Below are 18769 nucleotides of genomic sequence, written 5' to 3' on the forward strand. Positions count from 1 at the left end.
TAGTCGACACCATCGGATACACAGGCGGCTTAGTAGCGCGATGCTTTGAACTAATCCCCCACGACGTGCACCGAGACAATGGTGTTAACGCTTAAACACCTCAACCTCATCCGTTCTCACGTTTTATGTCCATTGCGGTCTTGGACACCACTTTGGATTCATAAGTGCATTTTTTTATGAAGCGACCACACTTCGCACTTACATAGGTGATTCTTAGTCAAGTACCTTGCCATACTTGGTCTCTTTGAGAATTCCATCTCTTTGAGATCCTTAAGAACCATTAAAAGTCATAGACTTAGCCTTTACCACTAGGCAAGCTCTCCAACACTCTATTGTTCTCTAGGGAATAGATATAGTTGAGTGTTTCTCATGAACTCTCATAGCTTAGTTGTCCCTTTGAACCAAGTTCTTGGGATCTCCAGTCATCATGGTTGGGTTACCACTGTGATAGTTCTTTTAGTTTGTGGATTTCAAACCCATTCCCTCTAGCAACTTATTCATTTGATCACGGTTTAACCCTTTGGTTAGCGGATCCGCTAGATTATCTATTGACTTCACATAGTCAATTGTAATCACCCCTGTTGTGATCAAATGTCTCACGGTGTTATGTCGTCGACGTATATGTCGAGACTTACCGTTATAGAAGCCATTGTTTGCCCTTCCAATAGCTGCTTGGCTATCGCAGTGGATCAGCACTGGTGGCACTGGCTTAGACCAACATGGAATGTCTTCAAGGAAGTTCTTAAGCCACTCGGCTTCCTCACCAGCCTTATCCAAGGCAATGAACTCCGATTCCATTGTTGATCGGGCTATACAAGTCTGTTTTGTGGATTTCCACGATACAGCACCACCCCCAATAGTAAAGACATATCCACTTGTTGAAAGTGAGTCTCTATTATCGGATATCCAATTGGCATCACAGTACCCTTCAAGTACCGGGGGTATCTCGAGAAGTGTAGCCCAAGATTTTGAGTGTGTTTTAAATATCTCAAAACCCTCACAAGAGCTCTCCAATGCTCTTTGCTTGGATTGCTCGTGTAACGACTCAACTTGTTCACGGCACAAGCAATGTCAGGTCGAGTGCAATTAGTCAAGTACATAATGCACCCGATGACCCGTGCATACTCTTCTTGTGCAACGGGCTCGCCTTTGTTTTTGCTCAAGTGAACGTCGAGTTCAATTGGAGTCTTAACCGGCGCGCCATCATAGGCTTTGAATTTATTCAATATCTTCTCAACATAATGTGATTGTGTTAAGATGATTCCATCATTCGTTCTTAGAATCTTCATTCCAAGAATTACATCGGCTAGACCCATGTCTTTCATGTCAAAGTTTCTCTTTAACATGGCCTTTGTATCGTTAATTACTTGAGTGTTGCTACCCAAGATTAACATATCATCAACGTAAAGACACACTATAACATGACCGTTATTAGTGCTCTTGATGTAGACACATTTGTCGCACTCGTTGATTTTAAACCCATTTGATAACATCACATTATCAAACTTCAAGTGTCATTGCAATGGCGCTTGTTTCAATCCATATAGGGACTTTACGAGCTTGCATACCTTTTTCTCTTGTCCAGGTACTACAAACCCTTCTGGTTGTTCCATATAGATTTCATCTTCTAGTTCACCATTTAGAAACGCGGTCTTTACATCCATTTGATGAATCTCAAGATTGTGCAATGCAGCAATAGCGAGAAGCACTCGTATAGATGTAATCCTTGTTACAGGTGAATAGGTATCGAAGAAGTCATGTCCTTCCTTTTGTTTAAAACCCTTTACTACTAATCGGGCTTTATACTTATCAACTGTTCCATCGGCCTTAAACTTTCTTTTAAGAACCCATTTGCATCCTAAAGGTTTAGCACCTTCGGGCAAATCAACCAACACCCATGTGTGGTTTAGCAAAATTGAATCAATTTCGCTTTGAACAGCTTCTCTCCAATGCAGCCCGTCTGGGCCAGCAAAGGCTACTTTTATCGATGTTGGTTCTTCATCCAACATGAAAGCAATGTAGTCAGGACCAAAAGTTTTTGGTGTTCTGACTCTATTACCACGTCTTAGTACTGTATCTTTTGGATCGGGCCTTGCACGCTTGCGCGATTCAGGTTCCGCATCTGCTGATTTAGAACTAGTGGCTTCTTCTTCCACTTGTTTAGAACTAGTGGCTTCTTCAGTTCTTGTCTCAGAATTGGTTGAGACTTTTTCCTTGTCTTTGCAAGGAAATGTATTTTCGAGAAATACAGCATTCCTCAACTCAATTGTTGTTCCTACTGTGATAGTCGTTATTTCAGACTTGTGAACAACAAATCGATATGCATTATTGTTAAGTGCATATCCAATGAAGATGCAATCAACCGTCTTAGGTCCGATTGTAACTTCTTTGGGCGGAGGGACCATCACCTTTGCCAAACACCCCCACACTTTGAGGTATTTGTAGGATGGCTTCCTTCCCTTCCACAACTCATAAGGAGTGACATCTTTTCATTTGAGAGGGATCTTATTCAAGATATAGTTGGCTGTCAAAACAGCTTCCCCCCACATGTTATATGGTAATCCTGAAGTTAGAAGCAGTGCATTTATCATCTCTTTTAGAGTTCGATTTTTGCGTTCTGCAACACCATTAGATTGTGGTGAATATGGAGCAGTTGTTTGATGAATTATACCACTTGCGTTGCATAATTCCTCAAACGGGGCTACATATTCGCCTCCTCTATCGCTTCGAATCATTTTGATTTTACAACCAAGTTGATTCTCAACTTCGTTCTTATAATTTTTGAACGCTTCTATTGCTTCATCTTTACTTCTTAAAAGATAAATGTAGCAATACCTTGTGCAATCATCTATGAAAGTGATAAAGTACTTTTTACCACCTCTTGTTTGCACCATCTTTAAATCACATACGTCCGTGTGAATTAATTCAAGGGGTTTTGTGCTTCGTTCAACCGAGTGAAACGACAACTTAGTCATTTTTGCTTCAAGACAAATTTCACATTTATCTTGGGTATCCAATTCATTAGCCTTTAGTAAATTTAAATTCACTAATCTTTTAATAGCTTTTGAATTCACATGTCTCAATCTACAATGCCACAAATTTGAAGACTCAATCAAATAAGAGGAAGTAGATGCTTTATTCTTATTAGCCAGTGGCTTTGGAACACGCAGTGTTGCTACACTAAGCTTGAAAAGTCCGTCGGTTACATAACCTTTTCCGAGGGACTTCCCAAACTTATACAATGCAAACCTATCGGATTCAAATACAAGTTTAAAACCCTTATTCACTAGTATTGATCCTGAAACTAGGTTCTTCCGGATGTCCGGAACGTGCAGCGCATCCTTCAAGGTGATTGAGACGCCAGACGTCATCTTGAGGATTACATCACCAACTCCGAGGATTTCAGACGAGGCTTGATTCCCCATGTTTATCTTTCTCCCTTCAACGTTGTTGTAGGTGGAGAACATACTCCTATCTGCGCAAACATGTGCAGTAGCGCCGGTATCAATATACCAGCCACCCTTGTTGTTGTTAACAAGGTTGACCTCTTCAGTGACCACAGCAATGAGGTCGTTCTCATCCCAGTCCTTGAACTCCTTCTCAACGACGTGGGCAGCCGGCTTCTTCTTCTTGCTGCGGCAGTCTTTAGCAAAGTGGCCTGGTTTGCCACACTTGTAGCAGTCGCCTTCAAACTTCTTTGAAGGCTGCTTTCTCTTCCCTTTGTCATTTGGACGGTTTGGGCGAGGGCGTTTGTTGGAGGGTCCGCCCCGCTCCAACAGATTGGCCTTGGCTTCATTTGGGGCGAATCCCTTAGCCTTTTGATCACTTTTGCGCACGTCGGCCTCGATGCGCAACTTCACGATCAAGTCTTCAAGGGTCATCTGCTTTCGCTTGTGCTTGAGATAACTCTTGAAGTCCTTCCAACTTGGAGGGAGCTTGTCAATGATCGTGCACCTTAGGAATTTATCGGGCAAGGTCATCCCTTCAGCCACTAATGAGTGGATGATCATTTAGAGCTCTTGGACTTGCTCCATGACGGGTCGAGAGTCGACCATTTTGTAGTCCATAAACTTGAATGCTACAACTTGTTCCGTCCCTGCAGCATTATCTATGGTATACTTGTTTTCTAGGTTTTCCCACATTTGTTTAGATGTGGTTACATTGGAGTATACATTATAGAGGCTATCATCTAATGCACTTAAAATAAAATTTTTACATAGATAATCCCCTTTTCTCCAAGCTTCATAGTCCGCCATGACTTCGAGCCTAGTCTCTTGGTCGCTTGGCGCGGGCGGCTCGTTCTCCGTGAGGAAGTTGGCGACGCCCAATGTTGTCAAGTAGAACAACATCTTTTGATACCACCGCTTGAAGTCAGATCCTCCAAACTTTGGTGGCTTCTCGGCAGGTGGCATCATTCTTGGTGCCAAAGGTGCCGCAGTTGGTCCTTGGAAGGAACCAATTCCGTTGCCCCCGAAGGAGCCAACAAAGTGGTTGGGCATAGAGCCCCCACCATTCACGTTAGGCATAGAGCCCGCCATGGTCGTACCAGCCCCGAAGGGACTAGCACCCGCATGAGACCCGAAGGCCCCAGCATTCGTGTGAGACCCGAAGGCCCCAACACCCGTGTGAGACCCGAAGGCCCCAGCACTCGATCCGTTAAAGGACCCGAAGGAACCACTCAAAGTGGAACCAACCGACCCACTCGAAGTGGATCCACCAGTGAGCCCAAGGGGGTTAACGAACTCCCAAGGGGTTGTTGAGGAAGAAGGATAGCGCCCGGGAGTGGGCATCATCGTCGGAATCGACGACGTGTTGACAGGTCCAGTGGTCGCCATGGTTGAAGGAATGGCGGCGGTGGTGGCGGCAGCGGTGGTGTTGGATTCCGTCGACATCTCCAGCAAAGGTGTATTAAGTTTCGAAATTTTAAGTTCAGTTTAGAGGTCAAAAACCCTTCAAAAGCAAGTTATCTCGTCTTGCGATTGTTGGTTCTGATGATTACAAGAGATAAAAGCCGGGCGTAATACAACCCAAAAGAAGGAATACAAGAAACGAAACTGAACTGAATTACAATGAAACAAATACACCGTGAATGTTTAGCCGAGTCGAGGAGGTCTCTTCCCGCAAGACGAGATACGCCCCGGTAGTGCTCTTCGGTTTGGCGTTTCGTCCCCAAAGGTAAAACGACTACGTCTCTTTTGATGCAGCACCGCAATCAATAGAGCTCCGACGAACTGGATGGAGGAGAGGGCAGAGCTTCGACAGAAAGACAATGCAGAGAGGGAGAGAGCTTATGATGCAGAGAATGCTTGGAATTGTGTGTCCTAATGCAGTGGTATGGCTAGCCTATTTATAGGCCAAGCCACCATGCAGGGTCAACCGAGCCATGAAGGCTCATCATGGCAGATTCGTAACCGACGTCGGTTACGAGCGTGTGGCAGGCGTGTGCCTTTCGCATGTGGAGCGTGTGGATTTCTCACGTGGCAGCCGTGACTGTGCCTCGCTTGACGACGTGTCAAGCCACTTGGATTGCTGACTCGGCGGTGGTCCAAAAAGAATAGTTTGGGCCAAGCCCAAAGCCCAAAGACCAATTGCCAAGATCCAAGTCCAAGCCCAAGATCGAGATCGAGATCGGGATCGGGATCGGGCCCACGGGCTCGGGCTCAGGCGGGCGGGCGGCGGCGGCGCGCGCGTGTGCGCGCGTGTGGGCTCTTTCACCCATCTTGGTCCACTATAATTATTAAGTAACATAAAGTCACTTAATTTATACACATTAAAAGATGTGTTAATCCTCCAATGTGGGATAATTAACACTAGTTAATTATTCCCTAAGCTCCAACTCCAAGCTTTAATTAAAAGCTAATTATGCCCAACTTTAATCCACTATTTCTCACTCACCGGAAATCGGATTTGAGAAAGTGAATATACTACATTTATCTACGTAAAATGTAGATCGACGCTATGTCATTTAATTTCACAAAATTAAATGTCTCGTCACATTTATTATTTGGTCAAAATCCATTGATCGGACATATTTAATACCATGATTTCTACAGAATTTGGGTGTGGCGATGATCGTGTGTATTTCACTGAGGGATTGGAGAAGAACTGGAAGGTGTTTGATATGAAAAGTTGTTGCATTTCACCTGTTTCATCTGATTCTGGATGGAGTTAAACTATCAATATGTTCTAATTGATGATTGATATCTTAACAAGAAATGTTATGCTACGCTATGTATGCATTGTCCTTTTTCTTTATGTCACAATAGTCTTATACAACCTCTTATTAAATAAAGGAATAAAACGAGTTTTAACTTTTCCATAGTTTATAAAATTAAGTAATATTTAAAGTGTTAAATTCAAATTAAATATATAAAATAAAACAATGTTCACGAATAATAATTATACTATAAAATAGTACCCTATGTACTAGTACTATGACATTTCCCTTAGCTAAACTGTAAAGTGTTTGATATGAAAAGTTGTTGTATTTCACTCGTTTTATCTAGACGGAGTTAGCTATCAATCTACTCTAGTCGATAATCTATTCATAAGAAATGTTATGTTACATAGTTTATGTAATGTGCTGTTATTTTTCTTTATGCCACATTAGTCTTATTTAATTTATAAATTACAGTACTTAAGATTTGTTAATTTTCTTTATAATTTCGAATTAATGCATAAAGGAACAAAACAATATGTTTAAAAATATATTTGGGCTGGACTAAATACGGTATGTTTAAGAAAATTAATTAATAGGCTAGATCAAAAATAAAAAATGGAATTGGGCCGATATGTAAATGGAAATGCAGCTCTCAAGAAGTAAAAAATGGAACTGGTTGCAAAATAAACTTATCCAAACAACAAATAAATTTAGATTATATGTTGGGTAATTACTAATTATCGTGTCAATACGATGATTAGATTTAGACAAAATCCAGCCATGACACACGAACATAAACACAATAATAATATGAGTAATAAAATCGAAAGATAACTGGATAAAATAGTAGTAATACAAAGTGTTAATTCAAAAAAAATTAAATTAATACCCAAGTAAACCATAATCGTTAAATTAACAATTAGAATAACTATTTAAGAATAACAATAATAATATTGGCGATAATTATCCGAACCTCACATCAATTTAATTATCGTGTCTATATTCAAATCACCCGCAATAAATTTATATAAATACTTTTTTTTTTGTTAATCCAACAAAAAAGGAAGAAATATCCATATTCCCCCCTTGTTTCGTCTTCTTTACTATTTTTAGGTTAAATTAAACCAGGATAGAATAAGTGGATTCAGTAGTGAATTTGCGGTAATTGTCAGAATCCTTTGTTTACTGAAAAATGGAGCTGGCTTCGGTGCGTCTCAGCTCATACTGCTCTGTTTCAGCCGCATGGCCGGCTGCCACCGCTTCCAGAAGCTTCTCTCCATCCCTCCCTATTTTCAGGACTACCGTTCCGAATATTTCTTCATTATTTGTCGCTTATAAACCCAGAGGTATTCCAATATTGTGCATTGAATTGAATTTTGGCGCCAGCAGGCTAAATTGAGTTCAGGTGTTGGGTAGAAATTGGCATTGGTGTAGAGCTAGAGCTGATAATTATGCTTATTTGTTCCTGATATTTGAATTATGCACTAGGTATTTGGGTAGGATACTTGATTCCAAAAACTTGAGGTAGAATTCTGAGGTTTGATATTATCTTTTTTCTGACTTGTAAATTAGTAATGGAATTCATGTGTTTATTGTAGTTATAAACTAGTAAATATATAATGGAGATTGTGTTACAAGTTTGGAAATTAGGTCCTTAGCAATGAGTATGAGGTTTTAAAGATAGATATTGAGGGGATGAGAATTAATCTTTTTTGTTGCCAACCGGATGTTAAATTTGTGTCGTTGATAGATAATTTTAGACGTGTTCGATGTAATGATGCATATGGTCTAACTGAGAGAAGATTGTTATTTATCTTGGTTATTGTGTTGAGTTTACGTGTAGCATGGTTTTTTTTTTGGGGGGGGGGGCATCTTTACTGGTTTTATGTTCGAAGTTGGTGATCCCTTCGAGTTTGTTTGGTCATCATACTCTGTCATCTAGTAGAGTTTAAGCTTGTGATTAAACTGAAATTTGTCACATGCTTATTGTGTATACATAGGGATTACAATTTCTTTCAGTAAGGATTGTGATTAATCCCTTCAAGTTTCTCCTATTGGAATGCAGGCTTTCTACCGCCACATGAGAATTTTAGGTGTTTGTCCCATACTTCTGGTCTTGATAATGCAACAACGGCAGGGAACGTTTCATCTCAGGAACATGTGTCGTCTGCTGAGGAACATATTGCAGAAGGTGGTGCTGTTACTGCAAATGATGCAAACCACAAAGTTAGGGATAGTGAACAATTGGATGAAAATAGAATGATTCGCATCTGCGATAAATTAATTGGTGTCTTTATGGTTGATAAGCCTGCACCAACCGATTGGAGGAGATTATTAATTTTTAGCAAGGAATGGGATAATATTCGACCCCACTTCTACAAGAGATGTCAGGACCGTGCAGATATTGAGAATGATCCTGGAATGCAGCACAAGCTACTTCGGCTTGCAAGGAAGCTCAAAGAGGTACATATCCTGTTTTCCATTACAAAATGAAACTGTGAATGTGGTCCTTTTATTTTTTCAATATATTTATTGCTTTATTTAGAATGATCTACATATGCATAAAGTTGCATAGATCATCTTTGATCTTTGGGCAAAACAAGGTTTTGTTCCTTATACATTTAGTTGGGTCGAGTATGTTTGTCTTGGACTCTTTGATATATTGTCTGTAGAACTAGTGTTAGTTCATGTTGCAAAATGACCTAAATGCTTTCTATCTAGATTGATGATGATACCCAAAGGCATAATGAGCTGCTTGATGCAATTAGAAAGTCACCATCTTAGGTTGGTGAAATTGTAGCTCGGCGCCGTAAAGACTTCACGAAAGAATTCTTTGTTCATCTTAACACTGTGGCAGAGTCGTACTATGACAATCCAACAGAACAAAATGGTAAGGCTAACACTATTTACTATGAATCGATTAGTTTACTGGTATTATGAAGGATAGATCTAAAATGATTGAATCAGCATGCAAGGGCGTTGGTCATATTTCTGTTGCCGCTTTACCATTATTTGAAATAATGAGCTTTGGCTGACTAAAAACGTGCCTATGATATCATCTCATGGTTAACATGCTGCGGTCTTTTATAGATTTTACTGTCAATGTTGACAAGCTGTGGTCCTTTCTTCCTCATGTAATATACTCCCTCCGTCCACAAAAAATAGGGCAATTGGTGTATGGCACGGGTTTTAATGTAGAATTGGTAAAGTAAGAGAGAAGGGAAAAAAAGTAAGAGAGAAGGAGAAAAAAGTAAGAGAGAAGTAGTGTTAGTGTATAAGAGAAGTTTTAATTGTAATGGCATAAGTGGTAAATAAAATGATGTGTAGGGTTATTATTTTGTTGAAAACTTTCCATAAATGAATGTGCTCTATTTTTTGTGGACGGCCAAAAATGGTAATTGTGCCCTATTTTTTGTGGACGGAGGGAGTATAATTATATGTAAAATGCTTTAAAGGCACTTAAAGGTCCTGCCGAAATGTTTGCAGTGAGTTATTATCTAAGATCAATATATTTGATCTGCGATCAATTACTGACATCATGTCACTCAGCCATAGCCCGATATGTGCCCTATGTTAATGATACTTAGGCATGTTGGAGCTCATCGATTGCTGCTTCCCTTATATCTCTCACTTATACAAGCAATTGCAGGCTGGATAGTGTTTAGTTTCCTGTTCGAAAAAAGTTAACATTTCTCTTCTTTTGGATGACAAGCTGTTGCGAAACTTGGGAATACATGCATAGCTGCTGTACAAGCATATGATACTGCAACCGAAAGTATAGAAGCGATAAATGCTGCAGAGTTGAAATTTCAAGATATCATTAACTCTCCATCTTTAGATGCTGCTTGCCGGAAGATTGACAATTTGGCTGAAAAAAATAAACTCGATTCAGCACTCGTCCTCATGATTACAAAAGCTTGGTCTGCTGCCAAGGAGTCAACCATGATGAAAGACGAGGTATCTTGTTGGCTTATTAGATACATCATTTTTATGTGGCGCTTAGTATGGTTTGGCTGCAGCCTGCAATATTCATCTATATGTGGCGCTTATTTTTGCTGTTGCATCGGCTAACTGTGTTCACCTTTCCCAGGTTAAAGATGTATTGTATCATTTATACAAAACATCCAGAGGTAATCTGCAGAGGCTTATGCCTAAAGAAATCAGGATTCTTAAGTATCTACTAACAATCGAAGACCCTGAAGAGTGCATGAGTGCACTAAATGATGCTTTCACACCAGGAGAAGAACTTGAAGGAATGGATGTCGACAACCTCTACACGTATGTGTTTTTATTGAGAACTCATGACAACTTGTTCCTCTTATTTCCGTTCATCTTTTCCTCTCCCAAAGGGGTTGGGGGCGTTACTCCTCTTCACCTGTCTGCTTATTTCACATGACAAAAAACTCGTGATTCTAACAGGACGCCTGAGCAACTGCATACTTGGGTTGGTTCTATCGTTGATGCTTACCATTTCAGCCGAGAGGGCACTCTTGTACGGGAAGCCAGAGACTTGATGAACCCAAAGATTATCCGGAAACTGGAAGAGTTAAAGAAGGCCATCCAAGATAATTTCATGTGAGATCGAATGCATATCGCCTGTACTGCATATCTCGCTCCAGCACAATGTCCCTGCAGAGCAAACAGGGTGTGCTTCCAGTAGAGCTCAAGCTCGATGAACTTATGGTAAACCGGCTTCTCCTGTGCAAAGCTTGATATTTATCTCTATATGTTGCTTGAGGAAGTGCCGGAGAAGACTACATACATAGAGCCTCGTGTAATTTAGTTCGGTTCGGTCAGTTTTTCGGGACATTCGGTTAGTTCGGTTAACAATTGGACTTGTTAGTCTGTTATTGCATTTTGTACAGTATAATTTGTGACAAACTTTCATGTTAATTCGGTCAAATAAAGTGTTTATTTTGATTACATTCATCTTTAATCTAAGTCAACATTGATTTTTTATACTTCACTGATTTAGTGGTTTAAGTAAATATGTCAATCGGGTCTATCTATCTGTTTTAAGCGACCCATTATATTTTGGATAGGCTAGAAATATTCAAATTTTGCTTTTATAATTCTTTATTGACTATATTCAATCTTGAAAAAATTGTCATATTTTGTCAATCACCAAATTTGAATTCTTATTATTGAATTTCTTTTCGGCATTAATTAACATTATTTTGCAAAAAATATAGCACAACCATTTTATTTAGCTTCAGCAGAAAGTCTACTAGTACTTTTCTATTTGGAACATGAGGCAACACCATGCCTTATATTTCAAGCTTCTAATTTAAAAAAAAACACTTTTTCTATATAATACGTATGATCTAAAGAAATACTTATTCCATCCATAATTAATATATTACTCTAATATTTTTCACGTTAATTTTTCGATTAAAAAGTTGTTTTATTTTCATTTTGAGTAATGTAATTAATTAATAACTAAAGAATTACTCGTTAAATCCAAAACCTTGGGCATTATCACATACAACTGCACAAGCGATCTCCATATCCCTAATTCCTGTTCAAGCAATCATTTTTAAAGCTCGGAGAGGAAGAATTCCAACAGAAGAGGAAGCGATACGGTTGAATTCTCTTCTAATTCTGCGATTTCAGATGATGACGACGGCGACGACGAGAAAAACAAGCTGTTGCACCATTTGCGAGAACTCTAATATCGCCTCAATGTGTCATGTCTGCGTTAATTACAGGTAAAAATTCTCGTGATTTGAGTTTGAGTGATCGTGTACTTACCACCGCATTGTTCGTAACACTAATAATTTTCGAGATAGCATATGTTGTTTACTAGCAGAAACTGATGCGTGTTTGGTGCGGTTTTTGATCAGATTGAATGAGTACAATAGTAATTTGAGGTTGTTGAAGAGTAAGAGAGATTCGCTGTATTCGAGACTGACTCAGGTTCTGGTAGCGAAGGTATGTGTGATGTAGGTTTTCAATTGATTTTGCTATTTTATTGGAGAAATTGTAATCTGAGTAGCAAAATGTGAAACGTGTACTAGTATACGCATACCGACCTTCATAATTTTGTGAAAGTTTGTGGAATTTGTAAAAAGTGACTAAATTTGTGGTATATATATTTCATAGGTTTAAACTTTGTAATTGTTTATTTTTCATTGTTTTAGGGTAAGGCTGATGATCAACATAGTTGGAGGGTAATTCAAAATGAGAAATTAGCTAGGTTGAGGGATAAGCTCAGGCTTCGAAGAGCACAGGTTTCACAAGGTTTGATGCTCTGAGTCTCGGTGCTTGCCATTTTGGTTTCTCGTGATCCTCGATTTAGTTTATGTTAATTTTTGTTGATTTTTTTCAGGAAGGGCTAAAATTGAGAAGATGTCTCATGATCTAAAAGTTAAATACGAAGTGCTTGAGTCAGCAATGAGTTTGGTATAACAATTAAGTTACATTTATCTTTCTTATGCTGGGAAAAACTTAGAGCTGTTAGCTCAGTTTTCATCTCCTGAAGTTATAATTTGGTTTCTTTTTTCCATTTTATAAAGTTTCTTGTTTGATATGAAACTGCAGGTGGAAAAGAATCGCACTGAGCAAATCGAGAAATATTATCCTAATCTTATCTGCACACAGAGTTTGGGACATGTAAGAAAGAAAACTTATTCAGTCATATTTAAAACCTCTTACTATTAGTACTTTATCATTCTTACATCTCTACTAAGATTAATGCTCCATAAATCTTATTTCAGATGGCCATTACTTCTGAACGCCTCCATAAACAATCTGTCATTATCAAGCAGATATGCAAGTTATTTCCTCAGCGTCGGGTACTTCCTGAAACCTTTCCTTTTCTAATTAAATACCACTGTTTGTGTATTGATAGCTGATATTGCAGTTGATATGAGTCATATGACACTTTTGGCATTTTATCAACTTCCATTTTACGTATCTATTGATCTTATTCCTAGTTTGTCTAGATAGGGTGACTTTATACTGTGTTGAATTTATATTTATATAGGAATATGTATATTTATATTTTTATATGATGAGCTCCTGAAATTAATGCATGCAGTATACAAATGGGTAAGGGAAACTTCATTTTTTTTTAGGTTGCAGGTATCTTCATTTTAAACTTCAATCTTGATTTCACTTATTTCTCACTGGTCTTCACCGTGTTAATTCTCACTGTTCTCTTTCCTAAGAAAATTCCATACAGGTTTATTTTGGACATCTTGCTGAAGCACTATTGTTGTTGATATCTGAAATTCTGAATGCTTGTATATATATATATCCTCTATGATTCTCTCAAGCAATTAGGACTGTGCTAATTTTCTTGGTAGAGCTGGCTCTCTTAATAGTTTTTCACAGTTGTTAAATTAATTGCAGGTGTTTATTGATGGAGAGAGAAAAGATGGTTATAGTGGTCCATATGATACAATTTGCAATGCACGCTTGCCAAGAGGGTTAGATCCCCACTCAGTTCCATCCGAGGAACTTGCCGCCTCATTGGGGTATATGGTGCAACTTGTGAATCTAGTTCTGCATGCTGTATGCTCTCCTACTCTGCATAACTCTGGGTTTGCGGTATGTACAGTATATACCTTCTGCTCTTATGATATCTCTGAGTTTTTTTTTGGCTGACTGTGGTTTAAGACACTCACTCTTTTGAAGGAGCTCTTACTAGGTAGCTAAGATCATACTGCTTCAATAATCATAGATCAGTAACATGTAGGGAAAGTGTGATCATGGTGAAGGACATGTGCAATGATCTTCCGCTGTAAAATTGCATTGAAATAACAGCCCTAAATTTGCATTTCATCAATCAGTATTGTTGGTTTAGATATTAGTAAGATGTTTCAGTCAAAATATTAGTCAGATGCTCAAGTCGTACAAAAGTTTGAGCAATAAAATACAAATGATGTAATCATTTGGTTGTTTTTAATTGACATTCTCTGTTATATTTATCCCTCTTCCTTTCCCTGTTTTTTTGGAAGTTCTGTTACTTGAATGGTTTTACAAACAAGTTGAGTCTCATCATTCTTCATGTAAATCAGGGTTCCTGTTCTCGGATATGGCAGCGGGAGTCATATTGGGATGCTCGTCCATCATCTAGAAGGTAATGTACTGGATAGAGTTGTAGTGGTGGGGATTTCGGTTAATTGTACTATCCACCCCCTCCTTTTGAGGAAAGTAGAATGTACACTAAACAGATGCTCGACCCCTATTCACTTGTCTCTACTTGATTATAAAAATATCTACCATTCTACTAACTTAATTTTCTACTGCTAAACAGTGAGTATCCACTTTTTATTCCTCGCCAGAACTCTTGCACTACTGGTGGTGAAACGTCATGGTCTGATAAAAGCTCAAGTAATTTTGGCGTGGCTTCAATGGAGTCTGAGAGGAAGCCTCGTTTAGATTCCTCTGGTGGTAGCTTTAATTATTCTTCTGCTTCTGCACATTCAGTGGAGTTACACAAGGATTTGCAGAAGGGCATATCACTCCTCAAGAAAAGTGTGGCATGCCTAACTGCTTATTGCTATAACTCTTTGTGCCTGGAGGTTCCCTCGGATGCCTCTACGTTTGAGGCATTTGCGAGATTGTTGACAACACTATCTTCTTCAAAGGAAGTTCGAAGTGTTTTATCTCTGAGAATGGCATCATCAAGGTATAAGCATCCTCCAATCATCTTATTTTTTCACCGTTCACATAATATATGCAACTCCATGTAAACTACATGCCCAAATTCATTTTTCTATTACTCTGGAAGAGTATCTACTTCCAGAAAATTACACGAATGCTTTACAGTTTGAAATGGATATTGATTCAAACGTGCAGGTCCAAGTCTTGCCAACAATTGAACACATCCGTATGGAATGTTGAATCAACTGTTTCATCGAGCACTTTGATGGAGAGTGCACATGCACTGCCTTCAATGGTATACATTCTAACTACTATTTAATCTTCTGTCTGTGTAACAGGTGATAGTAAATGTATGAGTTCTTGGCCATTAGATTTTGTTTCTGGGTTCATAACTATCCTATAATGAGGCATTATATGCTTCAAAACTTTTCCCTATTCCATCTTCTGTAATTATTATCTTATTATAGATTTTGTTTTATGAGCGGTCGTCTTAGTTGTTACACAATGCACATCTGTCTCCTGAATATGAAAAAAGCACATTGCAGTCGGACATTCCATTCTCTCACTGATAATTTTCCTTTCTGCAGAGAAATGCTTTTGATAATTATCTCCCGAGCTTTGCTGGCAGCTATGTTTATGCCAACGAGTTTCCTGAGTATGGGAAGAATGAAAACCTAATGGAAGGATGGGATTTGGTGGAGCACCCTACTTTTCCTCCTCCTCCATCACATACTGAAGACGTGGAGCATTGGACTCGAGCGATGTTCATCGATGCAACAAAGAAATGATTGAAACTACCTTGCAATTTGGTAAGAATCATCTTCACTTAAAAATGCCACAAACTCTGTTGGTTTGCATTGTAGATAACCTTAGCTCATGTTTGCCTACTGTCTGCCTGTAGCGTTGCCTACTGCCAAACCAACCTTCTCCACTGACAAGATAACACAGCGGGAGTATGAAAAGCTTCTCGGCTGATTCGACATTGTGTAAATACAATTTCGAGTAGGTGTGGAGATTTGAGGTAACAATTTCCAACTCTACTGTGATGTACATGCATGCTGTAATCTAATGTGTTAAATCTGTATATTACTAGCTTTGTGAGATTCAGTAGAAGCTATCTGTATAATTGGTAGTTTATTTGTATAAAAAACTTACATTCTCCTATTTCTATAAAGTTGAAGAGTTTCTTCCTTGATATAGAAATTGCTTTTGCTTACTCTGAATAGTAATTATATTACCTAATTCCTAAAAATATTTAATGGTTAATACAGAAGAAAAATAGAATAAGAAGTTAACAATACAGAATTCAGTAACGAAAAGATAGAACTGAATCCAAATAAGTTTCCTAGAGATATATTGTTGGCTCAAATATTGTCAGAGTAGGATATGAATTTAAAACATGAAGTAAAATTAAGCAACTGAGAGCCAAGTTCTCTCTCTAGTGAAATAAGTGGTAAATTAGGGGTCTAATAAAATTAACCACTGCTTCACTTCTTTCTCTTCTTCGGAGGCTGAAGTTCCTCTTCTTCCTCGTCTTCCTCCTCCTCGTCCTCATCCTCTGGCTCCTCATCCTCGTCCTCAGCTGCATCCGGGTCGTCTCCGTCCTCATTCTCATCATCTTCGTCGTCCTCATCGTCCTCGCCATCGTGCCCATTGGCAGCATCATTTTCGTCGTCGTCATCCTCTTCACCGGCCCCTCCCGGCCCCTTGGCCTTACCGTTGCTGTCAGCCTCGTTCCCCTGTTCGCCTTCCTCGGAATATTCGCCTTCGTCCTCTGCAGAGCCGCCGGCTGCCGCAGCTTCGCCGTCACTGTCTTCTCCAGCTCCTCCCTCAGTATCGACAGCTTCTGTTTGGTCTTTTGTTGTAGTCAGCATCAGTAATTTTGCAAAGGCCTGCAACTGTTATATTTATATTTATAGTTATTTATAGTTATTTATATTTAGTTAGTAGTAGCAGCAGCATTAGAAGTAAGACCTCGTATTTCAGAAAAAATGATACTCCATAACTTCACATTCGTCAGTTTTATTATTCTTCAACAGGAAATTAAATCTGAAAATAATTTATTCACTTAATACGTTTTAATATTCAATTTCTTGAAACAGTCATACTTCATTTCTCGAACCCTACTCGTTAAACCGACCCAATGCGGTTCATTGAAAATATCCTCAAAGGAATATTCGAATCTATTATCGATGTTCCCATTATTAAAAATATGATAATTGTGTCCCTGAAATGACGCACTCAACATTAAAGTAAGACAAGTTATCATGACTAAGACAATAATAAGATAATCATTAAGTAACTTCAGTCGCCCATACCCCACAGGCTATAGGGTTCAATTTTTATAGTTTACCCAAGTACAAATATTATAGTTTGAGATTATTTTTGATTACTCAAAAATTAAATTAGTTATAGTAGTATGAAATTATTTTTGGTATAGGTGGAGAGGCTAAGACTAGTATGATATGGCACTATTTCAAGATTAAGTTTTGGCCAAGTTAAATTGAACTCCACTGTAGACATATGTTTAAAGAAATAATTATAGTAACTGTGAAAACATTTAATTTTTTTTTTCTGAAGCCTTTTTAACTTTTATTTCCTTATCTATGTTTATTTAACTATAGAGGGAAAACAGAAAAAAAGGTTTTCGTTTTAGGCAGTAAATAACAAGGCTGTTAATGTTGTAATAATTGTGTTAATTATGTCTAAGTAGTTGTAATAAATAAACTGAGGCCAGGATTGTGGATCTATATTATTATGGTGGGGTAGGGGGCCCAGCCACAACCAACCCGGAACTCAAAATTGCACTAAACTTAAAATTATATTTTCCATTTGGAGTCCGTGACGAAGAAGTTGGAACTCTCACTCTCATATCTATTTTCAACTACTCCACACTCGGCGCACGTTAGCTAACATTAAAAAAACACCAATTTCAAATCACTACATTAAAAAGTCAAAACATGAGTTTCATCAATATTCAGTGAAAAAAAAATTACAAATCATATTTATTTTTCTAGAGTAATTTTGTTGGTATAGTGAAAAAGGGCTGATTAATTGAATTTTGCATCACTATAATTTTGTGCTGTTAAAATGTGAAATAGTTTAGTTGATTATAGAATTAATAAATAAACTTTAAAATAATTTTGTTAAAAACAGTTAAAACCATTAAAATAATTTTGAGTTGAAATTAGTAAGTAAACCTGAGCTGTGTAGAGCAGATGAGCTTTGAGCAGGAGGAGTAGGAAGGAAAGCGGCCCCGCCGCGCACGTTAGTGAAGCTCCTTTAACTGTCACCTCCATCTTGCGGTAACCTGCGCCGGAAATTCACTGTTAATTAATGAATAGAAAGAGTGTATAATCAGAAAAAAGTAGGTAGAAAATTGTGATGCTCTGTTATTTTGTTCGAAACTGAAGCAGTTTTTTTCTCAGGGTGCTAGATTTAAACGAGATCGATTAACAGGAAAAACAAAAATTCATTTGCACTAGATAAGATTGATGTTGAAAAAACATAAAATTGTATAAAGAGTGGGTGATTTCAATTACATATAAACACACACACACACACAATTGAAGAAAAGTAGGTGAGGGGAAAGAGAATTGAAGAAGGCGTAAAGTAGCGTTTGCGAGAAATTGAAGCGAAGAAGAAGAAGAAGATGAAGATGAGCTCACCGCCTGATTCCAGAAACTGATGAATTAAGATGCAGAAATACAAATGCTTATTGATATGCAGAAAAAAATGCTTTTGTGTGTGTGTGTGTGAGAGAGAGAGAGGTGACCGTTAAGCAGCTCTGAGTCCACGGTGGAGGGGGGGGGGGGTGAATGGGCAGGAATTCTACGTCGAAAAGAGGTGAAGATAAAATGCGCCTCTGCACCTTCGTGCGTGCGTGTGCGTGTGTGTGTGTGTGAGAGAGAAGGGGAGAGTCCACGTGGCGGGTGTTGGTTGAAACTTCAAAGAGAAGGTGTGTGTGTGAGAGTGGAGTAGTTGAGAGGAAGATGTAAA

General features: G+C 38.5%; 1 protein-coding gene and 1 pseudogene across 1 annotated transcript; both read left to right on the forward strand.

The window, feature by feature from the left end:
- The first annotated feature begins 7208 nt into the window (after nt 1–7208).
- Nucleotides 7209–11083, forward strand: LOC121761633 (annotated as a pseudogene).
- Nucleotides 11084–11624: 541 nt separating this feature from the next.
- Nucleotides 11625–15967, forward strand: LOC121761964. Its single transcript, XM_042157680.1, has 12 exons — nt 11625–11868; nt 12004–12091; nt 12301–12400; nt 12489–12562; nt 12701–12772; nt 12877–12954; nt 13514–13711; nt 14182–14243; nt 14421–14795; nt 14966–15065; nt 15358–15579; nt 15672–15967. Exons 1-11 carry the CDS (start codon nt 11774–11776, stop codon nt 15556–15558), a joined length of 1443 nt encoding a protein of 480 aa, XP_042013614.1. The 5' UTR covers nt 11625–11773; the 3' UTR covers nt 15559–15579; nt 15672–15967.
- The last annotated feature ends 2802 nt before the right edge of the window (nt 15968–18769 follow it).

Source organism: Salvia splendens, chromosome 13 (assembly GCF_004379255.2).
Source record: "Salvia splendens isolate huo1 chromosome 13, SspV2, whole genome shotgun sequence".
Lineage (NCBI taxonomy): Eukaryota > Viridiplantae > Streptophyta > Magnoliopsida > Lamiales > Lamiaceae > Salvia > Salvia splendens.

Excerpts from the sequence above, each read along its gene's own strand:
- LOC121761964 (XM_042157680.1), top strand. The coding sequence starts at position 11,774 with ATGATGACGACGGCGACGACGAGAAAAACAAGCTGTTGCACCATTTGC. Across the intron at positions 12,401-12,488 it reads AAGAGCACAGGTTTCACAAG|GAAGGGCTAAAATTGAGAAG; the intron begins GTTTGATGCTCT and ends GATTTTTTTCAG. Across the intron at positions 13,712-14,181 it reads TGCATAACTCTGGGTTTGCG|GGTTCCTGTTCTCGGATATG; the intron begins GTATGTACAGTA and ends CATGTAAATCAG.